This window comes from Microcaecilia unicolor, chromosome 2 (assembly GCF_901765095.1).
Source record: "Microcaecilia unicolor chromosome 2, aMicUni1.1, whole genome shotgun sequence".
Classification (NCBI taxonomy): Eukaryota; Metazoa; Chordata; class Amphibia; order Gymnophiona; family Siphonopidae; genus Microcaecilia; species Microcaecilia unicolor.
The window spans coordinates 467,998,933-468,011,900 of NC_044032.1; the positions used below are offsets into that span (position 1 = coordinate 467,998,933).

General features: G+C 41.0%; 1 protein-coding gene across 1 annotated transcript in view; it reads right to left on the reverse strand.

Moving 5' to 3' along the window:
• Positions 1-12,636, reverse strand: part of LOC115461293 (alpha-1D adrenergic receptor-like) — a 138,384-nt gene extending 125,748 nt beyond the window's left edge. Inside the window, exon 1 of the mRNA XM_030191021.1 lies at positions 11,380-12,636. Within this exon, the coding sequence (XP_030046881.1) occupies positions 11,380-12,328 (949 nt within the window). The 5' untranslated portion in view covers positions 12,329-12,636. The remainder of the gene's footprint in view (positions 1-11,379) is intronic.
• Between the last annotated feature and the right edge of the window lie 332 nt (positions 12,637-12,968).

The following is a 12,968-nucleotide window of genomic DNA, read 5'->3' on the forward strand; positions in this document are numbered from 1 at the left end:
GCCACCCATTGAGGGGATGGTAAGGGCTCCTGCGCTCACCCAGTGGTAACTGGGCAGTGCATGGGGCTGCCCGATTACTGCCGGGAAAGCCCCTGGCACTGGAAAATAAAAATGCATTTTCTAGTGCCGGAGTTAGTGCAAGGCAGAGGCCAGGACTACCGGTAGCCTGACGGTAGGCCTGATTTGCCGCATGCCAAGGCGGCAGAAGCCCTACTGCTCTTTAGTAAAAAGGCCTCTTCATGTGAAAGTGGCAGTGTATGTGTATTTATTTATTGTGTATGTTTTGTGAACTCCGCTTGCTCTTTAGGCGGAATAGGAATTTTTAAATAAAATAAAAAGAATAAAATCAGTGCTAGATGGCTTTCTTTTTTCTCCACCCTAACTCCTCACCCATAGCCACCTATTCATTAGGCTCCTAATTTTAGGAAATTAAGGAGTAATAACCAGCCGACTGTGGTAAGCGGCTTATAGACGGCTACCAGCTGCAGGCAGACCTATCCCTAGATATTCAATGGTGGGAGAATGTGTGGCTTCTGGCACTGAATACCTGGGTACAATTACTACTAATCATTTCTATAGCGCTACTAGATGTATGCAGCGCTGTACACATTATTTGGGAGATTCTATATATGCCACCTGAAAAATTGGCGCTGAAATCAGTGCCGACTAAGCGTATTCTATAATTGTCACCTAGATTTAGATGCTGATTATAGAATATGCTTAGTTCATATTTCAGCGCCTAAAACGACGCGCATCCATTTACACCAGTGAATCGTGGTGTAAATCCTGGTGTGCAGATTTATGTGCACTGGGCCATATTCTATAACTACACGTACAGATTTCAGAACACCCACAAAATGCCTGCGTAAGTTAGAAGTTTGGCACACTTCGTTACGGAATACACTTAGCGAGATGTGCACCTGAATATAATCAGTGCCAATTAGTACTCATTATTGCTTGTTAAGTGCTGTTATCAGTGCCCATTAGCTTGTTAAGTTACATGCATTGCTTGGATTTCGGCGCGGATCTCTAGACCCGCTATATAGAATCCCCAGGTATATGCAGGTACTTTCTCTGTCCCTAGAGGGTTCACAATCTAAGTTTTTGTACCTGGGGCAATGGAGGGTTAAGTGACTTGAAGAAGGCCACACAGAGCTGCAATGGGAATTGAACCCAGGTTGCCAGGACCAAAGTCCACCTCACTAGTCATTAGGCTACTCTGACCTGCTGCCTTGGAAGTTAACCAGGCACCACCTGATATTCAGACAGGTGCCTGGTTAACTCTACGTATAACATTAGGACAGCTGCTTTGTGGTTGCTTAGCCAGTTAAGGGACTGAGGACCCTGTTAACTAAGGCGTGTTATTATTATTAACATTTGTATAGTGCTTAGAGGTTTTAACGCGCCTACAATGAGCGCGCGTGTGCTAACCGTGTAGGAGCCTATAGGGATATTGTAGGCACGTACACTGTTAACATGCATACATGGTTAACATGTGTTAAAGACGCTAACACGCCTATAACGTGGCTTGGTAAACAGGGCCCTGAACGTCTCCACTAACCAGCTAAGCAGCTGCTCCACCCTAACTCCACCATAACCTAGCCGGTTAGGTGATGGCCGGTTAGCAGCGATATTCAGGAACACTACCCGGTTAAATGCTGATGAATACCGTCACGCAGATCACTCCATGGAGTTTAACTGGGTAGCAGCCTCTCCTGCCCTGTTAAACCCTTTTGAATACTGACCCCTTAGTTACTTCAGGCATCTAAATTTAGGAAGCCATCACATCAATTTCCAAAGGGCTAATTTAGGAATGTAACTCCCAAAGCCAGGAACCTAAACCCTTTGAAAACTGATGCAGAGTTTCCAGAAAACAAATAATTCATTTTTCAGTGAATATCTGTTTTTAATCAGAAAATGCCATGCTTAAGCAATTTGTTCTTGTAATTACCTCAAATCACAGCAAAATAATAGTTAAACATCAAGACTTTTTCATTGCTTGTTTCTCACAGTCCACACATCTAACATGTGCATTTTATTCCGTACCGAGTCACAATAATAATATCAAGGGAATGCCACTCTTTTACTAAGCTACGGCAGCATTTTTAGCTCACCGTAGAAATCGGCTGGCGGTAAACGCCGAGAAGCCATAGGAATATAATGGGCGTCTCGGCGTTTACCGCCAGCTGATTTCTATCACAAGCTAAAAACGCTACCGCGGCTTAGTAAAAGACCCCCTAAGTTTCCATATTACTAGTGCAACCTACAGGGAACCAGACGCCAGTGTACCGTATACTAAGTAGTAGTAGTAGTAGTACTTATAGAGCCCGTCACTGCCAGCAAACTTTGTCATTCAAATCTTGTGCTACAGAAGCAACAAGAGAAGATCAAGATGCAAGAAAGTGAGACGTAAGAACGGGTCCATTAGAGGTTCCAACTCATGAGAAAGGACCACCAGGCCTTCCAGGATCACATCACATCACAACCGCAAACCTACACATGTCAGAATACACGGAACCTCCAACACGTTTCTAAATAACAAATAAAAAAATAAATGTACTCTTATTAAAAAATTACTACTATTATTGACAGGTGTAACTGCAAGATACTGTAAAAACTAGATGTTCCCTGTTTTCAAAATGATGTCATGCAGGAAGTGACCATTAAGATCCGTTTTGGCAAAATGGTATTTAATGACGAACATAAAGTTGCAATTCAATTTTTGCGACAAAACAAGGCATATGGCGCAAGCATTTGCTAAAAGCTGGACTAATATATTTTTCAAAGGTTATACTAAGGGGTTCTTTTACTAAGGTATGCTAATGGATTTAGTGCGTGCTAATGATTAGCCTGTGCTAAATGATAAGATGCCCATTTTATTCCTATGGATGTCTGATCTTTTAGCGTGCACTAAATCTGTTAGCGCACCTTAGTAAAAGGACCCCTAAATGTTTAAACAATTGTAAAGTATTTTGAAACTATATAAAAGTTCTGTTTTTTCTGGGCACCATGTAGTCGGAGAACAAGTGAGGGCCATAGCAGACAGTTGCAGCAGTGGCTTCTGTAATACTTATTGCTCCTTGGGACCACTGAATTGCATCTCTCTGGAACTATGTATATTTCTAATGTACGCACAACTAGTGACGTGAATTCGTTTTCAAAACTCTATATGGGTTAACACCAGATTATATGCAACCTTTAATTAATTTACTCTTACATAAATAGTCTCTGGTTCGAGAGACTATTTAACGCTCAATTATCCTAGTTGCAAAAAAAAAAAAAGTATGTAAATCAGTTTTCACGGCAGGGTTCCCTTACAAATGTACCAAATAGTGGAACTCCATCCCGGAACTAGTCATATGGGAGCATAATTATTTGAAATTCTGGAAATCCTTAATCCTTTTTTTTTACTGATGGACCCTTCTATAAGGAAGAATCCTAATGCAAAGTGTCCATTTCCATTCATAATGTTATTCTTTCAAATTATTTAACACATTCTATTGATTCACTGTTTAATTCAATCCTCCAAGTCTTTTATACTGATGTATTCACCGACTAATTTGTATTGTCAGTTTAATAATATATGTTAGACACATTGAACCTGATTTGTATTGTTAGTATAACAAATCTATTAGCCACATTGTCCCCAATTTGATTTGGAAAATATGGGATATAAATTAAATAAATGATGTTCACATCCACATCCCCTGACCTAGTCCTGACCACCATCCCAGGACTGTGCAAAGATCACAGGTGGAAGGGGGAAAGATAAGGGCAAGCAGTATCCTCAGTATTATGGGCCAGCAAGATCACATGCTATACAAGGAGGATTTTACTCTGTATTGTCCTGGACAAGGGTTTCAAGATTTCAACATATTGCTTCCTCTCTGCACCAATTACACTTGTCGCTGATTCTGTTCAGAATAAAGTCTAAAATCTTACTTTAAACTCATAAGGCTTTGAAACGGAACACACCATATTACTTGTCCTCAGTTCTTAAGATTTATAAACCCTCCAGGACCCTTTGATCAGAAGGAGCACAGTGGCTGTCTAGTCACTCGTTTAGGGAGGTTCATTTTGTGGAGACCGGGTCCGGCACCTTTTCGATCGCTGGGCTTTAGAGTGGACTCAACCACTGCATCTCAAAAAGAGATATAGCAGCATTAGAAATGGTACAGAGATGGGCGACAAAAATGATAAAGGGAAGGGGGACTTGATATACTGCCTTTCTGTGGTTTTTTGCAACTACATTCAAAGCGGTTTACATAATTATTTGTACCTGGGGCAATGGAGGGTTAAGTGACTTGCCCAGAGTCATAAGGAGCTGCAGTGGGAATCAAACTCAGTTCCCCAGGATAAAAGTCTGCTGCACTAACCACTAGGCTGCTCCTCCACTAGCAACATTCCATGTAGAAGCCTGCCCTTGCAGATCAGCAACATGGCCGCGCAGGCTTCTGTTTCAGACTCACAGAAACAGAAGCCTGCGCGGCCGCCTTGCTGATCTGCAAGGGCAGGCTTCTACATGGAATGTTGCTAGTGGAATAGCAACATTCCATGTAGAATCTGAAATAGTAGCAACAGAATCTCCAATAGTAGCAACATTCCATCTAGAATCTCCAATAGTAGCAACATTCCATGTAGAATCTTCAATAGTTTCAACATTCCATGAAGAATCTCAAATAGGGAAAGGGAATGGGACTTGATATACTGCCTTTCTGTGGTTTTTTGCAACTACATTCAAAGCGGTTTACATACTTATTTGTACCTGGGGCATTGGAGGGTTAAGTGACTTGCCCAGAGTCATAAGGAGCTGCAGTGGGAATCAAACTCAGTTCCCCAGGATCAAAGACCACTGTACTAACCACTAGGCTACTCCTCTACTCAGGGATGGGATGACTTCCCTATGAGGAAAAGCTAAAGTGGCTATTGATCTTCAGCTTGAAGAAGAGACAGCTGAGGGGAGATATGATAGATGTCTATAAAATACTAAATGGAGTGGAATGGGTAGACGTGAATCTCTTGTTTACTCCTTCAAAAAATACTAAGATTAGGGGGAACACAATTAAGCTACAAATTAGTACATTTAAAACAAACCAGAGAAAATATTTCATCATTCAACATGTAATTAAACTCTGGAATTTACTGCCAGAGAATGTGGTAAAAGCAGTTAGCTTAGAAGGTTGTTTAAAAAGTTTGGATAATTTCCTAAAAGAAAATTCCATAAGTCATTATTAAGATGGACTTGGGGAAAATCCACTGTTTATTTCTACAATAAGCATCATACAATCTGTTTTGCTGTTCTGGAATCCTGCCAGGTACTTGTGACCTGGGTTGGCCACTGTTGGAAACAGGATACTGGGCTTAATGGACCTTCGGTCTGTCCCAGTATGGCAACACTTATGTTCTTATGTCAGGCTGAGCACAGACATAGCAGAGTTCAAGAAACAGCTGAAAGCATTCCTTTATACACAAGATTTTTATTAACTGATGCGATTATACTTCTGCAATTAGGTTGTTTATTTTTATGGAGGTTTATGTCGATGTTTTGTTATATTTCACTCTTGTCTGTTTTACGTGCTGTGCACACTTTATTGTAATCTTTTTAGTACTATCAGATGGATTACAAATCCAATAAATAAAGAAATAAAAATGCTATCTCTCTAAGAACCATTTAAAAATGCTCACGAGCTTCTGGTTCTTCACAATGTTTTGCATTATTATCCTATGCTACTCACAGACTCACCAGATAATGTGGCCATACTCAATTTTTATATCTTTCAACTGATCATACGTTTTATTAGCTTTTAATTTGGAATATTGTATTTTTCAACATTTTCTTGATAGTATTTTTCTGAAGAGCGGTTTTAAGTTTAAATTTATTATTCTAAACATTTTTTCCTGTTTCACCTAAGATTTTTGCGCCTATGTTTACTAAGGTGCACTATAGGCACGTGAGCATTTTTAACGCACGTAAATGGTTTACATGCGTTAAACGCTAGCATGTTCATAGAAATGTACAGGTGTGTTCGCGTTTAACATGCCTTAACTTTAAAGGCGCGTTAGAAACGCTAACGCACCTTAGTAAACATACCCCTTGGTGAGGTCAGATATGGTAAAAATGATTGCAATCTTCCTATTGCACTGATACTTTCATTCCTTTAAATTCAGAATATCACATAGGGCATACTACCACAGGAGGCAAGAACTTGATTATCAACTGACCTAGACTGTAAACCAGTTCCCTCTCCAAATCTACAACAAAATCTGTAGCTAAGCATTCTGGGAGAAACTTTCTTAAACAACTTCAACAAGTCCATTCAATTTACACCTTCCAGTATTCCTGTTTCTTTTGCCTTAAATGCTTAAGCTATTTGCTTTCCCTTTTTTTCCTGCAGCTTATCACTTTTTAGATATAACACCCATACCTCCATTTCTGGGATCAGGTTTTCAAACACTGAACGCTATGAAGTTAAGAACAGTACCACTGTTTGATTTCCTTTGTCACTCCATAGGTCGTCCCTTACAATTTTTTTTAGTCTATGAAGTTCTTCTATGATCACCATCATTGAAGCTTCTCTCTCCTTAGCTGACACCATTGTGCAACATCAAATGGTCTCTGGTTTTGAGTGCTTGACCTTAAGTAATGTCACTTTGATTTTGGCTGCTTTGCTGATAGAATATTTTGTAATAGCCATCTTTGTTCTTCTGAGAAATGAAGTAGTAATTTAGGGCCTATATTCAAAGGATTTGTACTCCTGTCTTTGAAAATTTATGGGTCCTTTTACAACACGGGCTTACCACTCGCTAAAAGGGAAGTACCGCCAGGCTACCACAGCAGCTCTGCAGTAGTTCCCACCTCCAGCGCGTGTGTACCCAGAAGTAATTGGACACTGCCTTGTGTTAGCCAGTTACCGCCATATTAGCACGGGAGCCCTTACCACCACCTCAATGGGTGGCAGAAAGTGCTCCCCCCGTCAAAAATACGTGCCAACGACAGCGCAGGCCCCCTTTTGCTGTAGCTTTGTAAAAGGGGCCCTAAGCTCCTAAAACGGCCTCTCTGAAAATTTGCTAGGTCAGAGCGCCTAACCAAAAATTCACAAAACTCCTAAATACAGGAGCATAAAAAGTAGGTGGCAACAGGAGTGAACTTAGGGTGGGTAAGAAAGCTAGGAGCTTAGTACCAATGCTCAGCACTATGCTGACAGGCTGGGATCAAAAATCTAGGCAACTTTAAGGTCCTAAGGGGGTCTTTTACTAAGCTGCGGTAGCGTTTTTAGCTCACGGTATAAATGAGCTGGCGGTAAATGCTGAGATGTCCATTATATTCCTACGGGTTTCTCGGTGCTTACCGCCAGTTGATTTCTTCCTTGAGCTAAAAATGCCACCGTGGCTTAGTAAAAGATCCCCTAAATTAAGAGAACTTTTCAGCTGAAAAATTAGACTCACAAGCTTGGCTCAAAATAGGATACAAATATAGGAGCTGACATTTTTTTTTAATATGAGGCCCTTAAGGGTAGATTCAAGGAAGAGCACCAAAAATCAGGCACAAAATATATGCATACTAACTGCCAGATTCTATGTAGCGTGACTAGAGATCCGCGCTGAAATCCAGGCATATTCTGTCAACACGCGCATAACTTAATTGGGTTAACAAGCCAATCAACATTGATAACAGCACTTAACAAGCAAGAATGAGCACCAATTGGCAATAATTAGAATTTCCACGCACAACTCGCTAAGCATATTCTGTAATGAACTGTGCCAAAATGCTAATGTGCACGGTTCAAAAGGGGTATGGCTATGAGCAGGGAAATGGGCACTTCGAAGGCGTTCCAAAATTTACCCAAATAGTTACAGAATATGGGCTAGTGCGTGTAAATTTACACAAAGGGATTTATGCCACATTTTCGTTGGTATAAATGGAGGCGTGTAGTTTTAGGCGCTGGGATATCAACTAAGCGTATTTAATGTACCGCGCCTAAATCTAGGTGCTGCTTATAGAATACGCTTAGGCGGAAATGTTTAACGCATGGATTTTTTAGGCACGTTATATAGAATCTGGCCCTAAGCACTAATTTTATAACAGCAATTGTGCACACATTTAACTACAAATCAGTTCCAATTAGCATCAATTAACACCTCTTAAGGGCTAATATTGGTACTTAAGGGCTATTGGCATCTACTTTAACAATTAAAGGGCTCTTTTACAAAGCAGGTTAGTGCGGGAGCCCTCACCATCACCTAAATAGGTGGCTGAAAGGGATCACCCCAGAAATGGCTGCACGTCAATCCCTGTGATTAGCACAGGGCCATTTCTTTTTTGGGCCCAAAACAACCTTTTACCCGCTGTGGTAAAAGGGGGCCTAATGTCACCGCAGGCCCCCTTTTACCGCAGCTTGGTAAAAGGGGCCCTTAGTCAGGCATGCAACTGGCTCTATTCTGTAACTTGTGAACAAAATTTGCATGCTAGTCAGAAATTTGGGTGCACAATTTTATAGAATCTGGGGGTTAAATATCACCCTCTCAGTTTAGTTTTAAACAATTTGTCACACTTAACAGAACAAACTAGAAAATCCAAAGGGGATTTATACCCCAGTTCACCTACATATGTGTATGTAACAAAGACACTAATACCCTCCTCTTCCCCCCCCCCCCCCCAACTTCTACACAAATGCAATTTCAGAGCCCAGACATCATTAATTGCAATCAGTTCATTCTTAGACAACACGCAGAAAAGGTGAATTTTAAAACACATTTAGCCACACCAGCAACCACAATTATGTGTTACACAGAAAAATACACCATGAAAGACTTGATGAGTATAGAAAATGTGCATATCTATTTTAATTAACAGTTTTCCTTATAAAACAGCCTAGGGTAACTAGATCACAAAGATTCAATGCATGCAAATATATTTATTTCCCATATTTCATAGCAGCGCCAAAGAGGGATTACATTAATCATAATTATTCAACACAAACTATTTATATAACTACATGTACAACTGCCAGGAACTGTAATTTTATGTATTATGTACGGTTTACTACACATTACATATACTCGATACAATCACAATATAAAATAACTAGCCTTTAATCACCCCTGTTTTTTTAATTATTATTATTTTAAAAACACACATTTGGGCAGCAGTTGAAGTACACCTGTTCTATGAAGGACAGAATTTGCAGCTGTCACGTGACTAGATTCCTTTGCCTCTCTCTTCTTAATATATTTTCCCCGCTCCTCTGCTCACCTCCCTTGGCAAATCTGGGTTTATCTGGTGTTTGAAAAGCTATTTTATTAAAAGTGTGATGTCACCTGTTGAGTTGTTACATGTTGGATCAGCGATAACGAAAAAAAAGAATGTATCTTCCTTCCCCAGAAGCACTACAGTTATATGACAAACGTTTCTTACCTAACCCTTGCCTCATAAGACAACAGGTAAAATACTTTCTGAGTCATCCAATCTTTCTTTTGTGGGATTCCATTTTAGAGAAGCAAAGGAGTGGAGGAGTGGCCTAGTGGTTAGGGTGGTGGACTTTGGTCCTGAGGAACTGAGTTCAATTCCCACTTCAGGCACAGGCAGCTCCTTGTGACTCTGGGCAAGTCACTTAACCCTCCAATGCCCCATATAAGCCACATTGAGCCTGCCATGAGTGGGAAAGCACAGGGTACAAATGTAACAAAAAAAAAAAAGTCCTCTTGATGATCCATTACTGGTACTGATAATTTGCCAGCCACTGTTTATCTGCAACAATTCACTTGTTTTTTTTTTTTGGGGGGGGGGGGGGAGGAATGCAGACTAATATTCCTAAACATAACACAACCCTTCCGTTGTACAATTCCCTAGTGCGGCTGGGCCACATGAACTTTATCTTACCACAACATCACTTTGGATTTGTTTACACCGGAGTCTGTAACGCCCTCCAGTACTATGTAAGCCACATTGAGCCTACAAACAGGTGGGAAAACGTGGGATATAATTGTATCAAATAAAACATGAGTCCACGATTTACAGGAGAGAGAGAGAGAGAAAATGCAACGGAACAACTTTTACTTAATAACTATTAATTTTATGGGGTTTCCTTTGAACATAATGCTAAATGAGCCCCTTTATCACAAAGTATAAACTCAGTAGGCCTTGATGTGTTAAATTTAATCATTGCAAATACACTGGAGTTTTCTGGAATAGTCCAAACCATAAGGGTAAAAAAAAACAAAAAACAATACACAAACCATTGTTTTTTGCCCATTAGGACAATATGGAGTTTTGCATCTGTTCAAGAAGTACTTAGTTGAACAACATATGGCTGTAGCTATACATACAAACCATAAAACAGTAGCCTAATAAGGATTTAGGAGTTTCTTTTAAATTTCCACAGGAATGAACTGGAAAATAAGGCACGGCAGAGAAGAAATGATATGATAGATGATGGTGTGACAGAAGAACTGACTAAGCAAATTCTTGTGTTTTTTTTTTTTTTAAGCATTATCCTCCTTTCATGAGACAAGTGGATTGGCAGGAACTTCAGTAGCCACCACAGCTGTCAGAGACATAAAATAATCTGATCCAGGGCAACAGCAATGTCTGTATAATACCTTTCATCCAATTATTATAGGACACAAGCCCAAACTGTATTCGGGATCTTAACCCCCTCCCCCCCCCTTCAGCTCCAAAAGGCTGCCCGTTTTCTTGCATCTGTGATAGAGACAATGCAGTCTTTTCCACAAGAAGTTACGGCCATGTCAAGAACTTAAGCATTCTGAGAAGCCAAAGACTTACAGGGAGCACCATGAAAGAATCACTACTGAGAAAGACCAAAGTGTTGTGACACACATTGGCTTAGAACTGATCAAGAGCCTTTATTATACTGTAATACAGTCCCCACTGCAAAATCAGTTTCTATAATAGTTATTCACTTTTGTTCTAGGCTTGTCAGGGATCATATATACCAAAATGGGATATTTTGATATAATATTTTGGATTTGTGAAGCTGTTCGTAACATTAGGATGCAGGTCAAAGAAATGGCAGAGTATAGCTTGCAAACTAGCTGAAATAAATATACTTTCTGGATTGCATACAGAGGTTTGTGTGAAACCCATATTATACAGTCAAAAGTACAGTGATACCATTTCATGAACCTAATTTGTGACACACAGCTAGCAGGGAAGTTTCTTCTGTAGCAATATTATGCATTATACTGTATTGCCAACATGTAAAAAGCAGCTTAGGTAGATATTGTACTCAAAATGCAATTACTGTATTGTTCCTTTCATCCTGATTTCAAAAAGGTGTTTCCACCAGAGCTACTATTCAACAGCTTTTCATCAGAACAGGAGTAGAGGAAACTTAAAAGCAAGTTTAGATGTATACCTACCCAAAGGCAATATGAAAAAGAAAGGCAGCCAGCAAAGAATGAAGACCCCCACCACGATAGCCAGGGTTTTTGCCGCTTTCTTCTCCCTGGAGAACTTCAAAAGCCTGACTGAGAGCGAACTCCTGAAATTGTGTCCTTTGCTCCTAGCAGCGGAGGTAGATTCCTCCATGGCGCTTCTACAGTGAATCCTGAGAACCACCTCCATGGACTTGTTCCTCTCTTTCTTGACCCCTGCTTCCAGGTTCTTGGTGGTCTTCCTGGCCACGATGTAGACCCTAAAATACATGACCAAGATGACCAGCAAAGGTAAGTAGAAGGAGAAAAGGGAAGAAAAGAGAGCATAGCCAGGTTCTTCAGTGATACTACAGATGCTCTCATCTGGGGGTGGGGGCTCCTTCCATCCTAGGAGAGGCCCAATGGAAATGACCATGGAGGCCAACCAAAGCAGGATAAGGATGACCACCGCTTTCTTTTCAGTCATAATGGTGGGGTATTTAAGGGAATATTTAACCCCAATGTATCTGTCAATTGATATGATACACAAACTCATGATGGAGGCAGTGCAGCAGAGGACGTCCACTGCCGCCCAGATGTTGCAGAATACCCGTCCAAACGCCCAAAATCCCAAGACCTCCAGGGTGGCTGAGAAGGGCAACACAGTGGTGCTCAATAGTAAATCAGCTATGGCCAGGTTGATGATAAAATAATTAGTCACGGTTTGCAGGTGCTTGTTGCAAGCCACAGAGAGGATTACCAGGATGTTGCCCACAATGGCACACAAAATGAACACTGCAAGAAAGACCCCCACGCCAATGGTTTGCAGATCCAAAGTTATTGCCATATAGGTGCCAGTGGCATTGCTCTCAGATCCGTTGGCCGCCGGGGAAGTCCGGCTGCCTTCGGTGTGATTCCAGTTGAAGCTGACATTGCCTGCCTCAGGAAAAGTCATTTTAAGCTGAACTGATCCCCATAAAGGGGGATTTCAGTTTCAAACTAATCGCACGAAAGGGAGCAAACATTCTCCCCTCCCCCCTCCTCAGCCGAGCCGCCCGGTTTTCTAACACATCAATCTCCAAGAAAAGAGGCTCAGCCCGGGGAACAGACCGTCGCTGGCATTTACCAAAGATGCAGCCACTGTGGCCAGGTTTCACATCAACAAGGAAATTCAGCATCCCCTCCGAAAAGCAGAAAAAAAAGTCGGTTTCAAACTTGATTTCCTTTTCTTTTCAAATCGGTGCTGTGTGTGTTCAATTGACAGCAAACCCTGTGGAGGTTCCCGGGCTTTGAAGGGTGGCTCGGGCAGCGGTAAAAGCAGGAGCAGCAACCAATTCCTTCTGCCCGCTTGCGGTGATGACTGCTGTAACATTCACGTACTGTACCCTACAGCCGTTCAATGAAAGAATCATTCAAAAAAAAAAAAAAGTTGCCTTCTATTTGGGAACTGCTCCACCAGTCTGAATATCAAAGACATCAGTAGCTCACCAGATGAAACACAAACAACTTCAGCAGCCTTGACAAAAGATTCATATTAAACGGTGTAGACACCACTAGGAATAGCGCTACAGAAAGACAGAAGAGAGAAAAAAAAA